The sequence below is a fragment of the Gekko japonicus genome, unplaced genomic scaffold, assembly GCF_001447785.1.
Source record: "Gekko japonicus isolate JY-2015 unplaced genomic scaffold, Gekko_japonicus_V1.1 scaffold25, whole genome shotgun sequence".
NCBI classification, from domain to species: domain Eukaryota; kingdom Metazoa; phylum Chordata; class Lepidosauria; order Squamata; family Gekkonidae; genus Gekko; species Gekko japonicus.
In genome coordinates, this window is record NW_015171502.1 from 697,100 (window position 1) to 710,913 (window position 13,814).

The following is a 13,814-nucleotide window of genomic DNA, read 5'->3' on the forward strand; positions in this document are numbered from 1 at the left end:
CCCCACCTGACCCTCCCGCCGGGCGACACGTACATTTAAGTAATCTTGCCTCTGGTTCTTTTTGATTTTCTCAAGGATGGCCAGGTTCTCCTTGCCGATGCCGTCGTCCTCCGCCTTCTTCCCTTCTGCCGGCTCCTCCTCCTTCATCTCGTAGTGATCCAGCTCCTCCGTGTCCTTGCGAGGGCGAAAAGAGAAAACAGCCACCTTGTGAGGGTTCTGGCCTCAGGACAAAGACAGCCTCTCCCACCCAATGCTCCACCAGGACAGCGCCGCTCATCTGGGAAAGGCCGTCTGCAGGCGCCAACCTGCAAGCGGGCAAAATCGATGACTGCCTGTACACGTGCCTTCACTGTGCTGGCCCCCATCTCGTGGAACGGCCTGCCCGAGGAGGTCAGGAACAGTGTTCCCTCTAAGCCGAGTTACTGTGAGCTGGCACACAGTTGTTTAGCCTCCAGCTCACACATTTTTGCCTTCGCTCAGGAAGGAAGGCTCCAGAGCAGACTGATCTATGCAGCAGCCAGATCGCTCCCTCACAACTTTAATGCCAGTCGCTCACCAAGTAGATTTTTTTACTCACAAGACCCCACAGCTTAGAGGGAACAAGGAAGGCTCCCCCTCTCCTGGCTTATGCTGTGATGGCCACAGGAATAAAGAGCATGAAAAAAAGGATTAGATAGATTCATAGAGGATAAGTCGTTCAATGGCTACTGGCCACGGCAACTGAGGGGAACCTCCAAGCTCTTCTGATGTTCTTATGAGGGAAAGGCCTCAGCCTCTCTGCCCTGTCGTTGGCCCTCCAGAGGAACTGGTTGAGGCCACTGTGTGAGACAGGATGCTGGACCAGATGGACCCTCACTGGTCTGATCCAGCAGGGCTCTTCTGATGTTCTTATGAGGGGAAGGCCTCGGCCTCTCTGCCCTGTTGCTGGCCCTCCAGAGGAATTGGCTGAGGCCCCTGTGTGAGGCAGGAGGCTGGACCAGATGGACCCTCACTGGTCTGACCCAGCAGGGGCTCTTCTTACGTTCTTATGAGGGGAAGGCCTCGGCCTCTTTACCCTGCTGTTGGCCCTCCAGAGGAACTGGTTGAAGCCACTGTGTGAGACGGGATGCTGGACTAGATGGTCTGATCCAGCAGGGCTCTTCTTCTGATCCTCACTGGTCTGATCCAGCAGGGCTCTTCTGATGTTCTTGTGAGGGGAAGGCCTCGGCCTCTCTGCCCTGTTGGTGGCCCTCCAGAGGAACTGGTTGAGGCCCTTGTGTGAGACGGGATGCTGGACTAGATGGACCCTTACTGGTCTGATCCAGCAGGACTCTCCTGATTTTCTTTTACTTCAAGACAGCTTTTCTACACAGGCAACAGAGTGGCCCTGTACCGAACGATTCACAAAGTTACTTGGATAAATCATTAGAGACTGTGGGCTATACTACTGAGTTTCGCTTGCTGAAACTAGGATCCCACTGTGTAATTTTCGCATCATTTCATGTGTCATGGTAATACTTCTGTGCTGTTTTTAGGTGTCTTAAAAAAGCACAAGCCCCCCCCCCCCAATACCTCTGGCATCTCCTCATCTTCTTCTTCAGAGGATACCTCTTCCTGGGTGCTCTATAAAACAGCAGAAGACAGAAAGAGGTCAAAACTCAGAGCCGCCCAAGATAGCACTTCTGTTGTCCTTCATGCAAGGTTGGCAGGTGCTCACCTGGAGACACTGCCCATCTCTTTAAGGACCCCAAAACAGCAAAAGAGACACCTGTAGAAAATTGGCTTCTCCTGTTCTACTGCTTCCTTTCCCCACCCTTTCCCAAGATCATCCAGTGCCCCCGCTTGGCACTGTATCTTAATCCTTGCCAACCAGAGTTCTTAGCCAGCAGGTGGCACCCAGAGAAACTCTGAAGGGCAGGTGTGCTGCCATGCCAACAGCATGGTATCAATTCTGTATCGAACTTGGAAGTGAGGTCATGTCTCTCTAGGATTCGGTGGAGACTCTATGGTTTTACCAGAGATTCCCTACTGAATCCTAGAGCGGTGTGATGTCACTTCTGGGTTCACACCAGAAATGACATCACACCGTTGATGCGACAGCGATTTTCCTCTTATTTCCCACATACACACACACATGCCTGTGGAGTGGTGGCGTATGTCTGCCGGCAGAAAGTCTTCCACTGTTAGTCGGAGACTTACCAATTCTACTGCCTACACGTAGGGCGACAGGTCTTGCCCAGCCTGACCATGTGAGATTGTTCAGGGAGGGGGCCGTGGCTCAGTAGCAGAGCATCCGCTTAGCGTGCAGAAGGTACCAGGTTCAATTCCCGGTGTCTCCGGTTAACAACCCTGGCAGTAGGTGATGTGAAAGATCTCTGCCCAAGACCCTGGAGAGCCGCTGCCAGTCTGAGCGGACGAGACTGACACTGATGGACTGAGGGTCCAATTCAGTATAAGGCAGCTTCGTGGCTAGATGGCCATCGGACAGCAATGCTGATTCCGTGAACTTGGGCAGATCACAGAACAAAGCCAGAGCCCAGTGGGGCACCTTTAAGACCGACAAAGGTTTATTCAAGGTGTGAGCTTATGTCGGTCTTAATGGTCCCACTGGACTCTGACTTTGTTTGATTGCTTCCCACCAACACAGCTGTCCACCTTGATCTATCTTTAGGCAGATCGTGAGAGGGAGGGCAGGAAGGGCTGACTCAGGGCTTAGTTCTCAGTGTCCCTTCCTTACATGCCCAGGTCGGGATGCACTTTTTCTCCAGGCCAGTTTGGCCGGGGACCCTGGAGGTTTTTTGTCAGCTTCTGGGCTTTGAGCAGGGGTCACTGGGGGTGGGAAGATACTTCCACTGCACTGAGTTTCCTGCACTGAGCAGGGGGTTAGACGAGATGACCCTGGAGGTTCCTTCCAACTCTATGATTCTATGAGCATTCATGGCTAACTAGATATTGCGAAGGCTGAACCTGGGACCTCTTGCGTACAAAGTAGATGACTCTCCATGGAGCTGCGCTTTTAACTCCAGCGTGGGGAGAGCGAGGTCCGTGCACTTCACATTAAATCAATCCGGAAGGTGTGGCTCATCCCCTGGGACCAGGAGGAAACCCGCTGAGAGATGAGCATCCCCACTTCGTTCCCCAAGCAGGCCTGCAAAGCGCCACTAGCCAGAGGAAGATAAGGAATTGCCCCTTGCGGAGAAGCCCGCCGCAAGCCGCTTCTGCCGCGAGTGTGAAGAGTGCTTCTCCTTCACACTGCCCTTTCACCTGACGGAAAGTCAGGTCAGGACGGCCAAAAGAAAAGATTGCGCCACACTGGGAATAATTAACTTATGGGTGTGGCAAGGGCTACTTGCTCAGATGGCTTTACGAGGGGATTAGAGAGATCTGCAGAGGAGGGCGCACCACCAGCTCTCGGCCACACTGGCAGAATGGAGCCTCCATGTTCAGGGGTGGAGTACCTCTGCGTGGCAAAACGCGAGGGAGCCGTAGCAGCGGGGGAAGAGGCGACAACAATCTATGTGCCTCTGCTATAGACCGTCCACAGAAATGTGAAGGCCCAAAAACACAAGCAATGGCAAAGTAATTAAAAATAAACTTTGTCCACTCCTTGGAGACTTTTTTTGCCCAATAGCAAAACTGGAAAATTTTGGAGAGCCCCGAAAATCACTCCTTATGAAATACTTCCTCTTTTGGTTCTATTTTCTATTTTTTTTAAGAGGCTGTCACTTTTCAAATTAATGTAAGATGTAGTCAAGACTTTTTAAAGTGGAAAAGCAAAGTATGATTATAAAAAAATAAACACTACAAATACGTCATAGCCAGTCAAAAGGCTTAATGCAAACTCATGCAAAGCCATTTGCCTGTTCGCCTTGGGCGAGTGCAGATTGCCTCCAGACAACCAGATAAGGATAAGCAGACGTTTCTGTAAACTGGAAGAGAATTTTATTTTTGGTGGGCTAGCAACTTTCATGAATTTATCTTTTAGGAAGACTCAGTACAAGAAAATAATTACTAATTTTTTTCTTGAAGCTGAAAGAATATCTTACAGATCTAAGAATTACCACCATCTTCAAAGTAACGTAATAAGGGATCTACAAATGAGACAAATCAATCAAATATACTCAAATAATGGCTTTTTAGAAGAATGAATTTCTCAAAATGGCAATAAAAAACATACATACAAACAGAGAGGGCAAAAGGCCCTGGGAAAAGCTGGTGGTTTTTTCTCTCTTTTACAATGGAAAAAGATAGAAAATTTGGAGGAGCACAGGGAAAAACCCCAACTATGAAACATTTTCTCTCTTAGGATAAAAGACTTCTTAAAGCAAGACTTTGTACACTCAAAATATAGAGCATGAAAAAGCCAGAGGAATTTCTTAATTTGGGAAATTCTGGAGAGCTTTGAATGCCCTCTTTCTTCCCTCTAAGCTATCAAAAACTAAAGATTTGCATGCTGTTGTAGCGCAGTAGCAGCCGTTTGTAATTCTTCCTCAAGTATTAGGTATTCTTGCAACTTTTCCTAATAGTAAAGATATTTATACTTTTAATTTCCGCAAACATGCCAAACAGTACAATTTCACAAGCTAAGTTATAAGTTTTATATTGTTCAATTAGCAAAAGAAGTTTAGGTTTGACAAGAAAGCAAGTACTGCAGTTTGGTGTAGCAGTTAAGAGCGCGGACTCTAATCTGGGGAAGCGGGTTTGATTCCCCCACTCCTCCACATGCAGCTGCTGGTGTGACCTTGGGTCAGTCACAAGTTCTCTCAAGGGCAGTCCTCAAGAGCTCTCTCAGCCTCACCTCTCTCACAGGGTGTCTGTTGTGGGGAGGGGAAGAGAAAGGAGACTGTAAGCCACTCAGAGACTCCGAGCGAAGGGTGGGGTATAAATCCAATCTCTTCTTCTACATTTCAATTTTTCTCGGGGGGGGGGGGAGAAGGGGGGTTTCTTTCCCCCCCTGTGGCTTCAGAATTTCCAGAAATCTAACCTGGACGGCCCAGGCTAGCCTGATCTTGTCCGATCTCAGAAGCTAAGCAGGGTTGGGCCTGGTTAGTATTTGGATGGGAGACCACCAAGGAAGTCTATGGTTGCTATGCAAAGGCAGGCAACGGCAAACCACCTCTGTTCATCTGTCCCTGACCTGGGTGGCCCAGGCTAGCCTGATCTTGTCCGATCTCAGAAGCTAAGCAGGGTTGGGCCTGGTTAGTATTTGGATGGGAGACCACCAAGGAAGTTCGAGGTCGCTACGCGGAGGCCAGCAACGGCAAACCACCTGTCTGTCTCTTGCCCTGAAAGCCCTACAGGGTCACTTGACGGCACTTTACACATAGACAAAATATGAAAAATACAGGCATGATCCGGGGCTCTGAAGTCCAAGTGACTTCAATGGAAGATAACTGAGCATGTGGCCGCAATCAGTGCTATCCTAAGAACACTTTCATCAGAGTAAGCCTCACTGAAATAGCATGAGGCTTGCTCCTGAGTAGACCTACCGGGGCTTGTTCCCTACGCCTCTCGGGTATTAACCAATGGCTTCAAAGTTTTTACTGCTTGGCAAATCACATCCCAAGTTAGCGAACGCTTGGTGCCAAACGGAACAATCAGATTCTAGTCTGCTACAATCATTACTTAGAACTCAACATGATACAATATTCAAGGTATCTTAGCTCTGAGACTAGAAGAAGAAGAAGAGGAGATTGGATTGCTACCCCGCCCTTCACTTGGAGTCTCAGAGCGGCTTACAAACTCCTTTCCCTTCCTCTCCCCAGGACAGACACCCTGTGAGGTGGGTGGGGCTGAGAAAGCTCTTTTGAGGACTGCCCTTGAGAGAACAGCTCTGAGAGAACTTGTGACTGACCCAAGGTCACTCGAGTAGCTGCATGTGGAGGAGTGGGGAATCAAACCTGGTTCTCCCAGATTAGAGTCCACGCTCCTAACCACTACACCAAACTAGCTGTAGAACTCCAAGTATAAGCCCCAAAAGCAAAACACTCTAAAACTAAACACTTTAAACTCCCCCAGGCAATGGGCGTCATGTACCTTCAGAAAAACCACCCGGAGTGTGTACTTGTATGGACTCCCAACATTTGTTGACAGGGGGAGTGGCGGACTCTCTAATCTGTCTTTACAATCACCCAGAATGCAGTTAAGAAAGCAAGCTTCCACAGACAATACTATTCTTATCTCAGACAATATTTGAGAGGGGATACGCTAAGGGACGTAAGGGACTTTGGACGACCTCTGATGCATTTCTGGTGGACCACCTAGTAGTGGGTGCGGAGACCAAAGAATGCTGAAGGAAGCTGGACCTTGGTCAGATCCTCCAAGGCTCTTCTGTACATTCTTTAGCAGCAGCTGCACAGTCAGGATTTATCCATCCATTTTTTTCCGGGCTTTCCACTACAGAGCTCAGGACAACGTGTGGGATTATTAGCCACAAGGTATAGAGGGAATACTGGAGCTGCGGTGGCTCAAGTGGTTAAGACGCTGAACTGCAGGCTGTGGAAGGTCAGTAGTTTAGCAGTTCGAGACCCGGGTTGCCACATGACGGAGTGAGCTCCCGTCTCTAGTTCCAGCTCCTGCCAACCTAGCAGTTCGAAAGCAAGAAATTGCAAGTAGATAAATAGGTACCACTTCGGTGGGAAGGTAACAGCGTTCCGTCCGCCTTGGTGTTTAGTCATGCCGGCCACATGACCACGGAAACGTCTTCAGACAGCACTGGCTCTTTGGCTTTGAAACGGAGATGAGCACCGCAACCCTAGAGTCGGACTCGACTGGCTTTCGAGCAAGGGAACCTTTACCTTTACTATAGAGGGAACACTCTGTCTAGGGCAGTGATGCTCTGTCTTCTCGGTGCTTGGGGGGCAAGAGTGGGAGGGCTTCCAGAGGTCTGGCCTCGCTGGTGGACCTCCTGATGGCACCTGGGTGGACCTCCTGTGGCATATGCTAATGAGTTATGCTAATGAGTTCCCCTAGCTCTTTTTCTACGAAACGACCCCTGGAAAGGGGGATGTCTGCCTGCCTGCCCTTCCCTTCCCCAGCCAACCTGATGCCTGGGCTTGTTACTCCCAGAACGCCGCTCAGGGTCGTTCTCCCTCGAAATGACCCCTGCAGAGGCCCATGAGTGACTCTTAGTCACAAGGTACAGATGGAACACTCTGTTGGGGGCAGATGCTCTGTCTTCTTGGTGCTTGGGGGGGGGGGGGCAACAGGGGGGGGGCTTTTAATGTCCTGGCCCCACTGGTGGACCTCCTGATGGCACCTGGTATTTCTGGCCACTGTGTGACCCAGAGTTTTGGATTGGATGGGCCATTGGCCTGATCCAACATGGCTCCTGTTATGTTCTTATGTCTGAGGCAGTGGTGCTCTGTATTCTTGGTGCTTCAGGAGGGCCACAGTGGGAGGGCTTCTGGAGTTCTGGCCCCGCTGTGGATCTCCTGATGGCCCCTGGGTTTTGGCCACTGTGTGACCCAGAGTGTTGAACTGGATGGGCCACTGGCCTGATCCAACACGGCTTCTCTTATGTTCCTACAACAACCACAAGCCAAGAGCAAGTCAAGGTTGCCACCAAGTGACCAAGCATAGAAGCCTCTGTTAACTAGCTAATGTACTGGTTGTTGCTGTTTTAAACTATCAAGTCCCAAAAGATTTAGGCAGGCATAAACAAGCTGGCAGACTAATAACCATGCTTGTAGGCTAATTGCGCTAACTGCAAGACTGCCAGGAAAGGTTCACGTGGAGACCAAGTGTCGGACTGCGAGAGTCATTTTGCAATGGACTGAAGTGAATTCTACGTTTGGGGCGGGGTTTAGATTTGCTGGATGGCCAACACTGGAAAGAGGCCAGCACAAGACTAGGATCTGGAAGACCCGGGTGCAGAATTCTCACTCTGCTTTGAAGTTCACTGTCTCTCAGCCTGAGCTACTCTACAAGGCTGTTGTGAGGATGAAATGGAGAAGAGGAAAAGCCCGCACGCTGCTCTGAGTTCCCTAGTGCAAGACAGGCAGATTCTGTGCCCCGTGCCCCCCCCCCCCCCGTTCCTCTTTGGAACCGAAAACACGCTGGGATGATCATACTTCTTTTTTCATCCTTTTCAACAAAGGCCTCTGGACACTACCTACCCACTGGGCAGAGCCCAGCTTCTTTATTATTAGAATGCCCTGGAGAATATCCTGCTTTGTGGCAAAGAATCCAAGTCATACAGGGAAAGGCTGAAAGAGTTGGGTATGTTTAGCCTGGGGAAGAGAAGGCTCAGAGGGGACATGATGGCCGTCTTCAAGTATTTGAAGGGCTGTCATGTAGAAGATGGAGCAGATCTATTCCCTCTTGCTCCGTATTGCAAGACTAGATCTAATGGGTGGAGATTACAAGGGAGTCGATACCAGCTAAATATCAGGAGAAACTTCCTAACTGTAAGAGTGGTTGAGCAGTGGAACAGACGGCCTCGGGAGGTGGTGGATGCTCCTTCGCTGGACGTTTTCAAGCGGGTATATTGTAGAGCTACCTTTCGGCTCTGCTCCTGCAGAGTGCAGGGGGTTGGACTAGATGACCAGCAAGGTCCCTTCCAACTCTAACATTCTACAATTCTATGAAATCTGCAAGCCCAAAAGCTCCAGTACGGACACCAACTCAAGCAGCATTCACTGCAGCAGGACTCCTACTTGGTGCAGAAGGGTAAGGGGAGTCCCTGGGGAGGCTTACCTGCTCAGCGGGCAGAGGCTGGTCTAGCATCTCCACGTCCGGATGCTGCGGGAGGTTGTAGAGCTTGCAGAGGTCGGAAATGATCCGCTTCAGGTGTTGCAAGAGCTTTGGCGAGGAGAAAGAGACAAGAAGAAAGGTTAGTGGAAGGCAAACAGCCACGCTTACCCAGCCAAAACAATCCACTCTGTATCGACGTAACAAAAATGAGAAGCGTGCATATGGGATGGGGGGTACATTTCTGGGGTAGCAGTGTGCGTGAACAAGATCTTGGGGTACAGGTGGACCATAAACTAAGTATTAGCAGTCAGTGTGATACAGCAGCAAAAAAGGCTAATGCAGTCTTGGGGTGCATCAACAGAGGCATAACATCCAAATCATAAGATATCATAGTCTTGTCAGGCAGCACCTGGAGTATTGTGTGCAGTTCTGGAGGCTGCACTTCAAAAAGGGTGTGGACAGAATAGAGTGGGTGCAGAGGAGAGCGATGAGGATGATCGGGGGCCTGGAGACCTGGACGGAGAGGCTGAGGGACTTTGGAATGTTCAGTCTGGAGAAGAGGAGGTTGAGGGGGGACAGGATGGCTCTCTTGGAGTATTGGAAGGGCTGTCCCTTAGGGGAGGGCAGGGAGCTGTTCCTGTTGGCAGCAGAGGATGGGACTCACAACGATGGGTTTAAATTATGGGAAGAAAAGTACCACCTGAATATTAGGATTTTTTTTTTTTTACAGTAAGAGTAGTTCAACAGTGGAACTGGCTGCCTAGGGAGGCAGTGAGTTCCACCTCACTGGCTGTCTTCAAGCAGCAGCTGGATGAACACTTGTCAGGGATGCTTTAGACCAGGGGTCCTCAAACTACGGCCCGGGGGCCACATGCGGCCCGCCGAAAACATTTATCCGGCCCGCCAGGTGTTTTTGCCACTGTCCTGTCCATATGCTGCCCAGCACAAGGGGCCCTGGCGAGCGGTAGGGGCACCATTCCCCTCGGCGCGGCGCCGCTTCCACTTTCCAGGGCTGCAAAAGTTTGCTTTTTTCTCCAACTGCTGGGGACCTGCCATAGGGCCAGGAGCGCCGACAGCCAGGCCGGCACGCCCGCCCTCCCTTCCCAGGGTTTGGGCGAAGGTTCCCAGTGCCAGACAAAGGTTCTGCCCCTTTCCCCTGAAACTGTCCACGGGCTAAGGAAGTGAGACGCGAGGCTCTGCCGGCGGCAACTCCAGGCTGCGCCGCTGGCTTGGGAGAAAGTCCGTCACTTCCCCGGAATACAGGCCCGGGATCGGGGTGTCAGACCACCACCACCACCCGCACTTCCATGCCACATCCACACAATCACGCCCTGCCTGGAATAAATCCCCCGACATGGGTTTCCTGCGCATAGACCGGCCATGTGTGCATTGCAACCATGTGTGAATGAGATTCGGGAGGGTAACAAATCCCGGCAGAGTTCGGCACCTCCTAATCTGGGCTCCCTCCAGAATATCCTCCTCCGTCTTCTGCTGCCGTCTGCCGCACAGCCATGCTTTTGGGGCAAAAGCCCTGGTCAGCAACTAGGAGGCCACTGTGGGAAGGGAGCGCCAGCCGCAGAGGGCCAGCGTCTCACCCTCTCTCCGCTGCCCCCCACGCCATGAGACCTGCCAGCAAGACTCGTAGCCTTGGCCTGCCTCTGTAGCCACAAAGGGGAATTTTAGCAAGGAAAGGGGGGGGCACTTTGTGCTTCTTTGCCAGCGCTTCCTCCCGTCTTTTCTTGGGAACTTTCCCCGAGTCCCTTTTCCAAGAAGGAGCTGTTCTCCCCTCCCCGGGATATTATCCAGCAAGCCCGTCCCGTGCCAAGGATTCCCCAGGGGGAAGGCCCCCCCCACGCCCAGTCCGCCGTTTCCAGCTGACCCACTCCCCTCTTTTGCAAGCCACAAAGTAGCGCTTGCAGAGGGGGAATTTTTGTTTTGTGTGCGCTTCATCTTCATGAACAGGACATACAGCTTTTCCGTAACCCATTTTCTATTGACATTGAAAATGTGGATGCAATTTACCAAATGGAACTGGCTGAACTGCAGAATTGTGACTTTCTGAAAGAAGCATTCAAGTCAAGCAGCCTTTCTAATTTCTATGCATTTTAATCTCAGGAACCATGCACTCAAAATGGCAACCATCTTTGGAAGCACTTATGTCTGTGAACAGACTTTTTCCAATATGAAACATCTGAAATCTCCAACCAGATCTAGACTAACTGGTGCACACTTGCATCACTTGTTACGACTAGCAGTGACAAATATGGAACCGGACATTGACCATCTCATTAGCCAAAAGCAGGCCCATAGTTCCCATTGAAATACTGGTAAATTTGTTGATTTAACTTTACTTGTTCTTCATTTTAAATATTGTATTTGTTCCCGTTTTGTTTTTTTAAGATATGTGCAGTGTGCATAGGAATTTGTTCATAGGGTTTTTTTAAAACTATAGTCCGGCCCTCCAACGGTCTGAGGGACAGTGAACTGGCCCCCTGTTTAAAAAGTTTGAGGACCCCTGCTTTAGACAGATCCTGCACTGAGCAGGGGGTGGGACTAGATGGCCTCTGTCGCTCCTTCCAGCTCCGTGATTTACTCCGTCTACAGCTAGATCTTTTCTCCAGGCCTCACCAGTGTGTTTCCTTTTTTCACGTCGGCCAGCCTCTCTAGGATCGCCGCTAAGTTGGGATCGTCCGATTCCACAGACCATATTGGAGGAACAGCCGGATAAGACTCCTGGAAGAGGGGGAAATGGAGAGATCATGTCTCATGTTGGGATAGGGTCTTTCCCTCTGCTCCTGTCTCCCCACCATCACAACAAGAGTGCCATCAGGGTATGAAGCAGTACCCCAAAACATCTGCCTGTTCCCCTGTTGAAGGCGCCTGCATCCCTGACGTAGCAAAACAAATTAAGAGATGCAGGTTTTCCAAAAGAAGCTGGCTAGGCACACTGGGAAAGAAGATGATAAAAATGATGGACCGCTGGTCTGATTCAGCAGGGCTCTTCCTACACTCTTAACGTCCCAACTAAGAGCTGCAGACAGAACCCGAATCCAGATCTCTCTCACCCTCTTCCCTTTTGTTATTTGCATTTTGTGAGATGGAACGGCACACGTGATTCCCATTCACCTCATCTTCACAAGAACCCTGCGAGGGAAAAGAGCAGGAGCCCAGGAGCACATTAAAGACTAACAAAATATGTGGCAGGGCAGGAGCTTTCATGAGTCGCTGCTCACTTCTTCAGATACACAAGTTCAGATACACGAGTTTCATGAAAGCTCCGACCCTGCTACTGGATTCTTGCTCTTTTCTACTGCCACAGGCAGACTAACACAGCTACCCATCTTGACCTTTGAGGGAAGTAGGGTTGACAATAAGTGACTGGCTCAAGGGTGTCCAGGGCTGTGTGGAGGATTCGAACTTGGGTCTGTCCCTCCTGATCTGGGAGCTCAGGATTTGAGCCTGAGCACTCCCTCCAAACCTGCGCCTGACACTCCACACCCACTATACCACCTGGCTTTCCCCCTGGCAATAAAGATGAATATGCTTTTGTTTAAAAGAAGCAGGGATCCCACCCCTTCCTTGAAGCCCCACCTCCCTTTGCAGGCCCCGCCCCTTGTCCAGCCTTGCCAAGGGTCTCCCCCTCCCCCTAAGAGGCCCCGCCCACCCGCCTCAGGCCCCGCCCACAGTCCCGCGCTCGCCCCGCCCCGCCCTTCGGAGGGACCCCCTCCCCCCCTCCGCCGCCGGCCCCCTCCCGGTAGCTCACCGTGATGTTGCCATGGATACGGACGGGCCCGCCGCCGGCCGGGCCGGGCAGGAACTCGCAGCCCAGCTCGTCCGGGCAGGCGCGGGCGATGCGGAAGCGCTCGTGCCCGCGGTGGAAGATGGACTCGAGCAGCCGCAGCTCCCGCCTCAGCAGCGCGCGCCCCGGCCCCGCCCCCAGCACGGCGCCAGGCCCCGCCCCGCCCGGCCCCGCGCGCTGCATCTTCCCATCGAGCGGCCCCGCGGCCCACGGGCCCCCCGCTTCCCCCCACACCGCACCAAGATGGCGGCCGGGAAGGGCCCGCAGACGGAAATGACGTCGCATCTGTTCCCCGCCTGCCTCCTCGACTGAAAGCATCGCGCCAGGGACCGCCTACCCTCCAGGAAGTGACGTTTTTCTCTATCCCGTCAACGGAGGAGGAGGCGGAGGCTGGAGGGCATCAATGACGAAGTGGGCGGGGAAGGGTCGGAAAGCGCATGCGCGCCGTTGCCGGAAATGACTTTGAGAGACGGGACTCGAGAGGGGCGCTTCGTCTCTCCCTGTAGTGGGCGGAGGCAACCGGAAAGGTCAGGCCACCATTATTGGCTATTGTTCTTCGTGACGTCTAAACATCAGTAGCCAATTGCACGGCCAGCGTGTCGCCCCACCTCCGTCTCTTCCTGGCCAATCGCCATCCTCAGTTCTTGCCTTTAAACCAATGAGCTTTTGTCGGTGGTGTTGGTTAGAATGTTGGGACGGCCCAGAGATATGTAACCCCGCCCACGCATTGGTGACGTCACGCTAAGGAGGGAATACCCCGGGAATGCCAGAAAATCCTTTTTGCTTCGTCATGCTAAAGGCGCATTTACGCGGGAGGGAGCGGGGAGGAGCAGGTAGACTGCCTCTGGACAAGGGGGTTCCATGTGATCTATCATAGGTGCCCTGCTGCCCGAGGCCGAAAGGCCCCTAATCTAGCAGTGCCTAAGCATGTCCCAAACATAACAGCTCACCAGATGAATTCAGGTGATGAGCCGTGTTGGTCTGAAGCAATCGGACAAAATTTGAGTGCAGTGGCACCTTTAATACCAACGAAGTTTAATTCTGGGTATGAGCTTGCCTGGGCTATCCAGGTCAGAACATAAGAACATAAGAGAAGCCAGTGTTGGATCAGGTCAAATGCCCATCTAGTCCAACACTCTGTCACACAGTGGCCAAAAATACTAGGTGCCATCAGGAGGTCCATCAGTGTGGCCCAGGACACTAGAAGCCCTCCCACTGTTGCCCCCCACCCCCAGCACCAAGAATACAGGGCATCCCTTGCCCCAGACGGAGAGTTCCTATTTATACCTTGTGGCTAATAGCCACTGATGGACCTCTGCTCCATATGTTTATCCAGTTCCCT

At 51.8% G+C, this 13,814-nt stretch overlaps 1 protein-coding gene across 1 annotated transcript in view; it reads right to left on the minus strand.

The window, feature by feature from the left end:
• Nucleotides 1-12,790, minus strand: part of UBE2Q1 (ubiquitin conjugating enzyme E2Q family member 1) — a 27,925-nt gene extending 15,135 nt beyond the window's left edge. The window contains exons 1-5 of the mRNA XM_015419100.1: nt 12,437-12,790; nt 11,302-11,406; nt 8,677-8,781; nt 1,552-1,602; nt 34-174 (exon numbers count right to left, since the gene is read on the minus strand). Of these exons, the coding sequence (XP_015274586.1) occupies nt 34-174; nt 1,552-1,602; nt 8,677-8,781; nt 11,302-11,406; nt 12,437-12,790 (756 nt within the window). The remainder of the gene's footprint in view (nt 1-33; nt 175-1,551; nt 1,603-8,676; nt 8,782-11,301; nt 11,407-12,436) is intronic.
• Nucleotides 12,791-13,814: the final 1,024 nt, after the last annotated feature.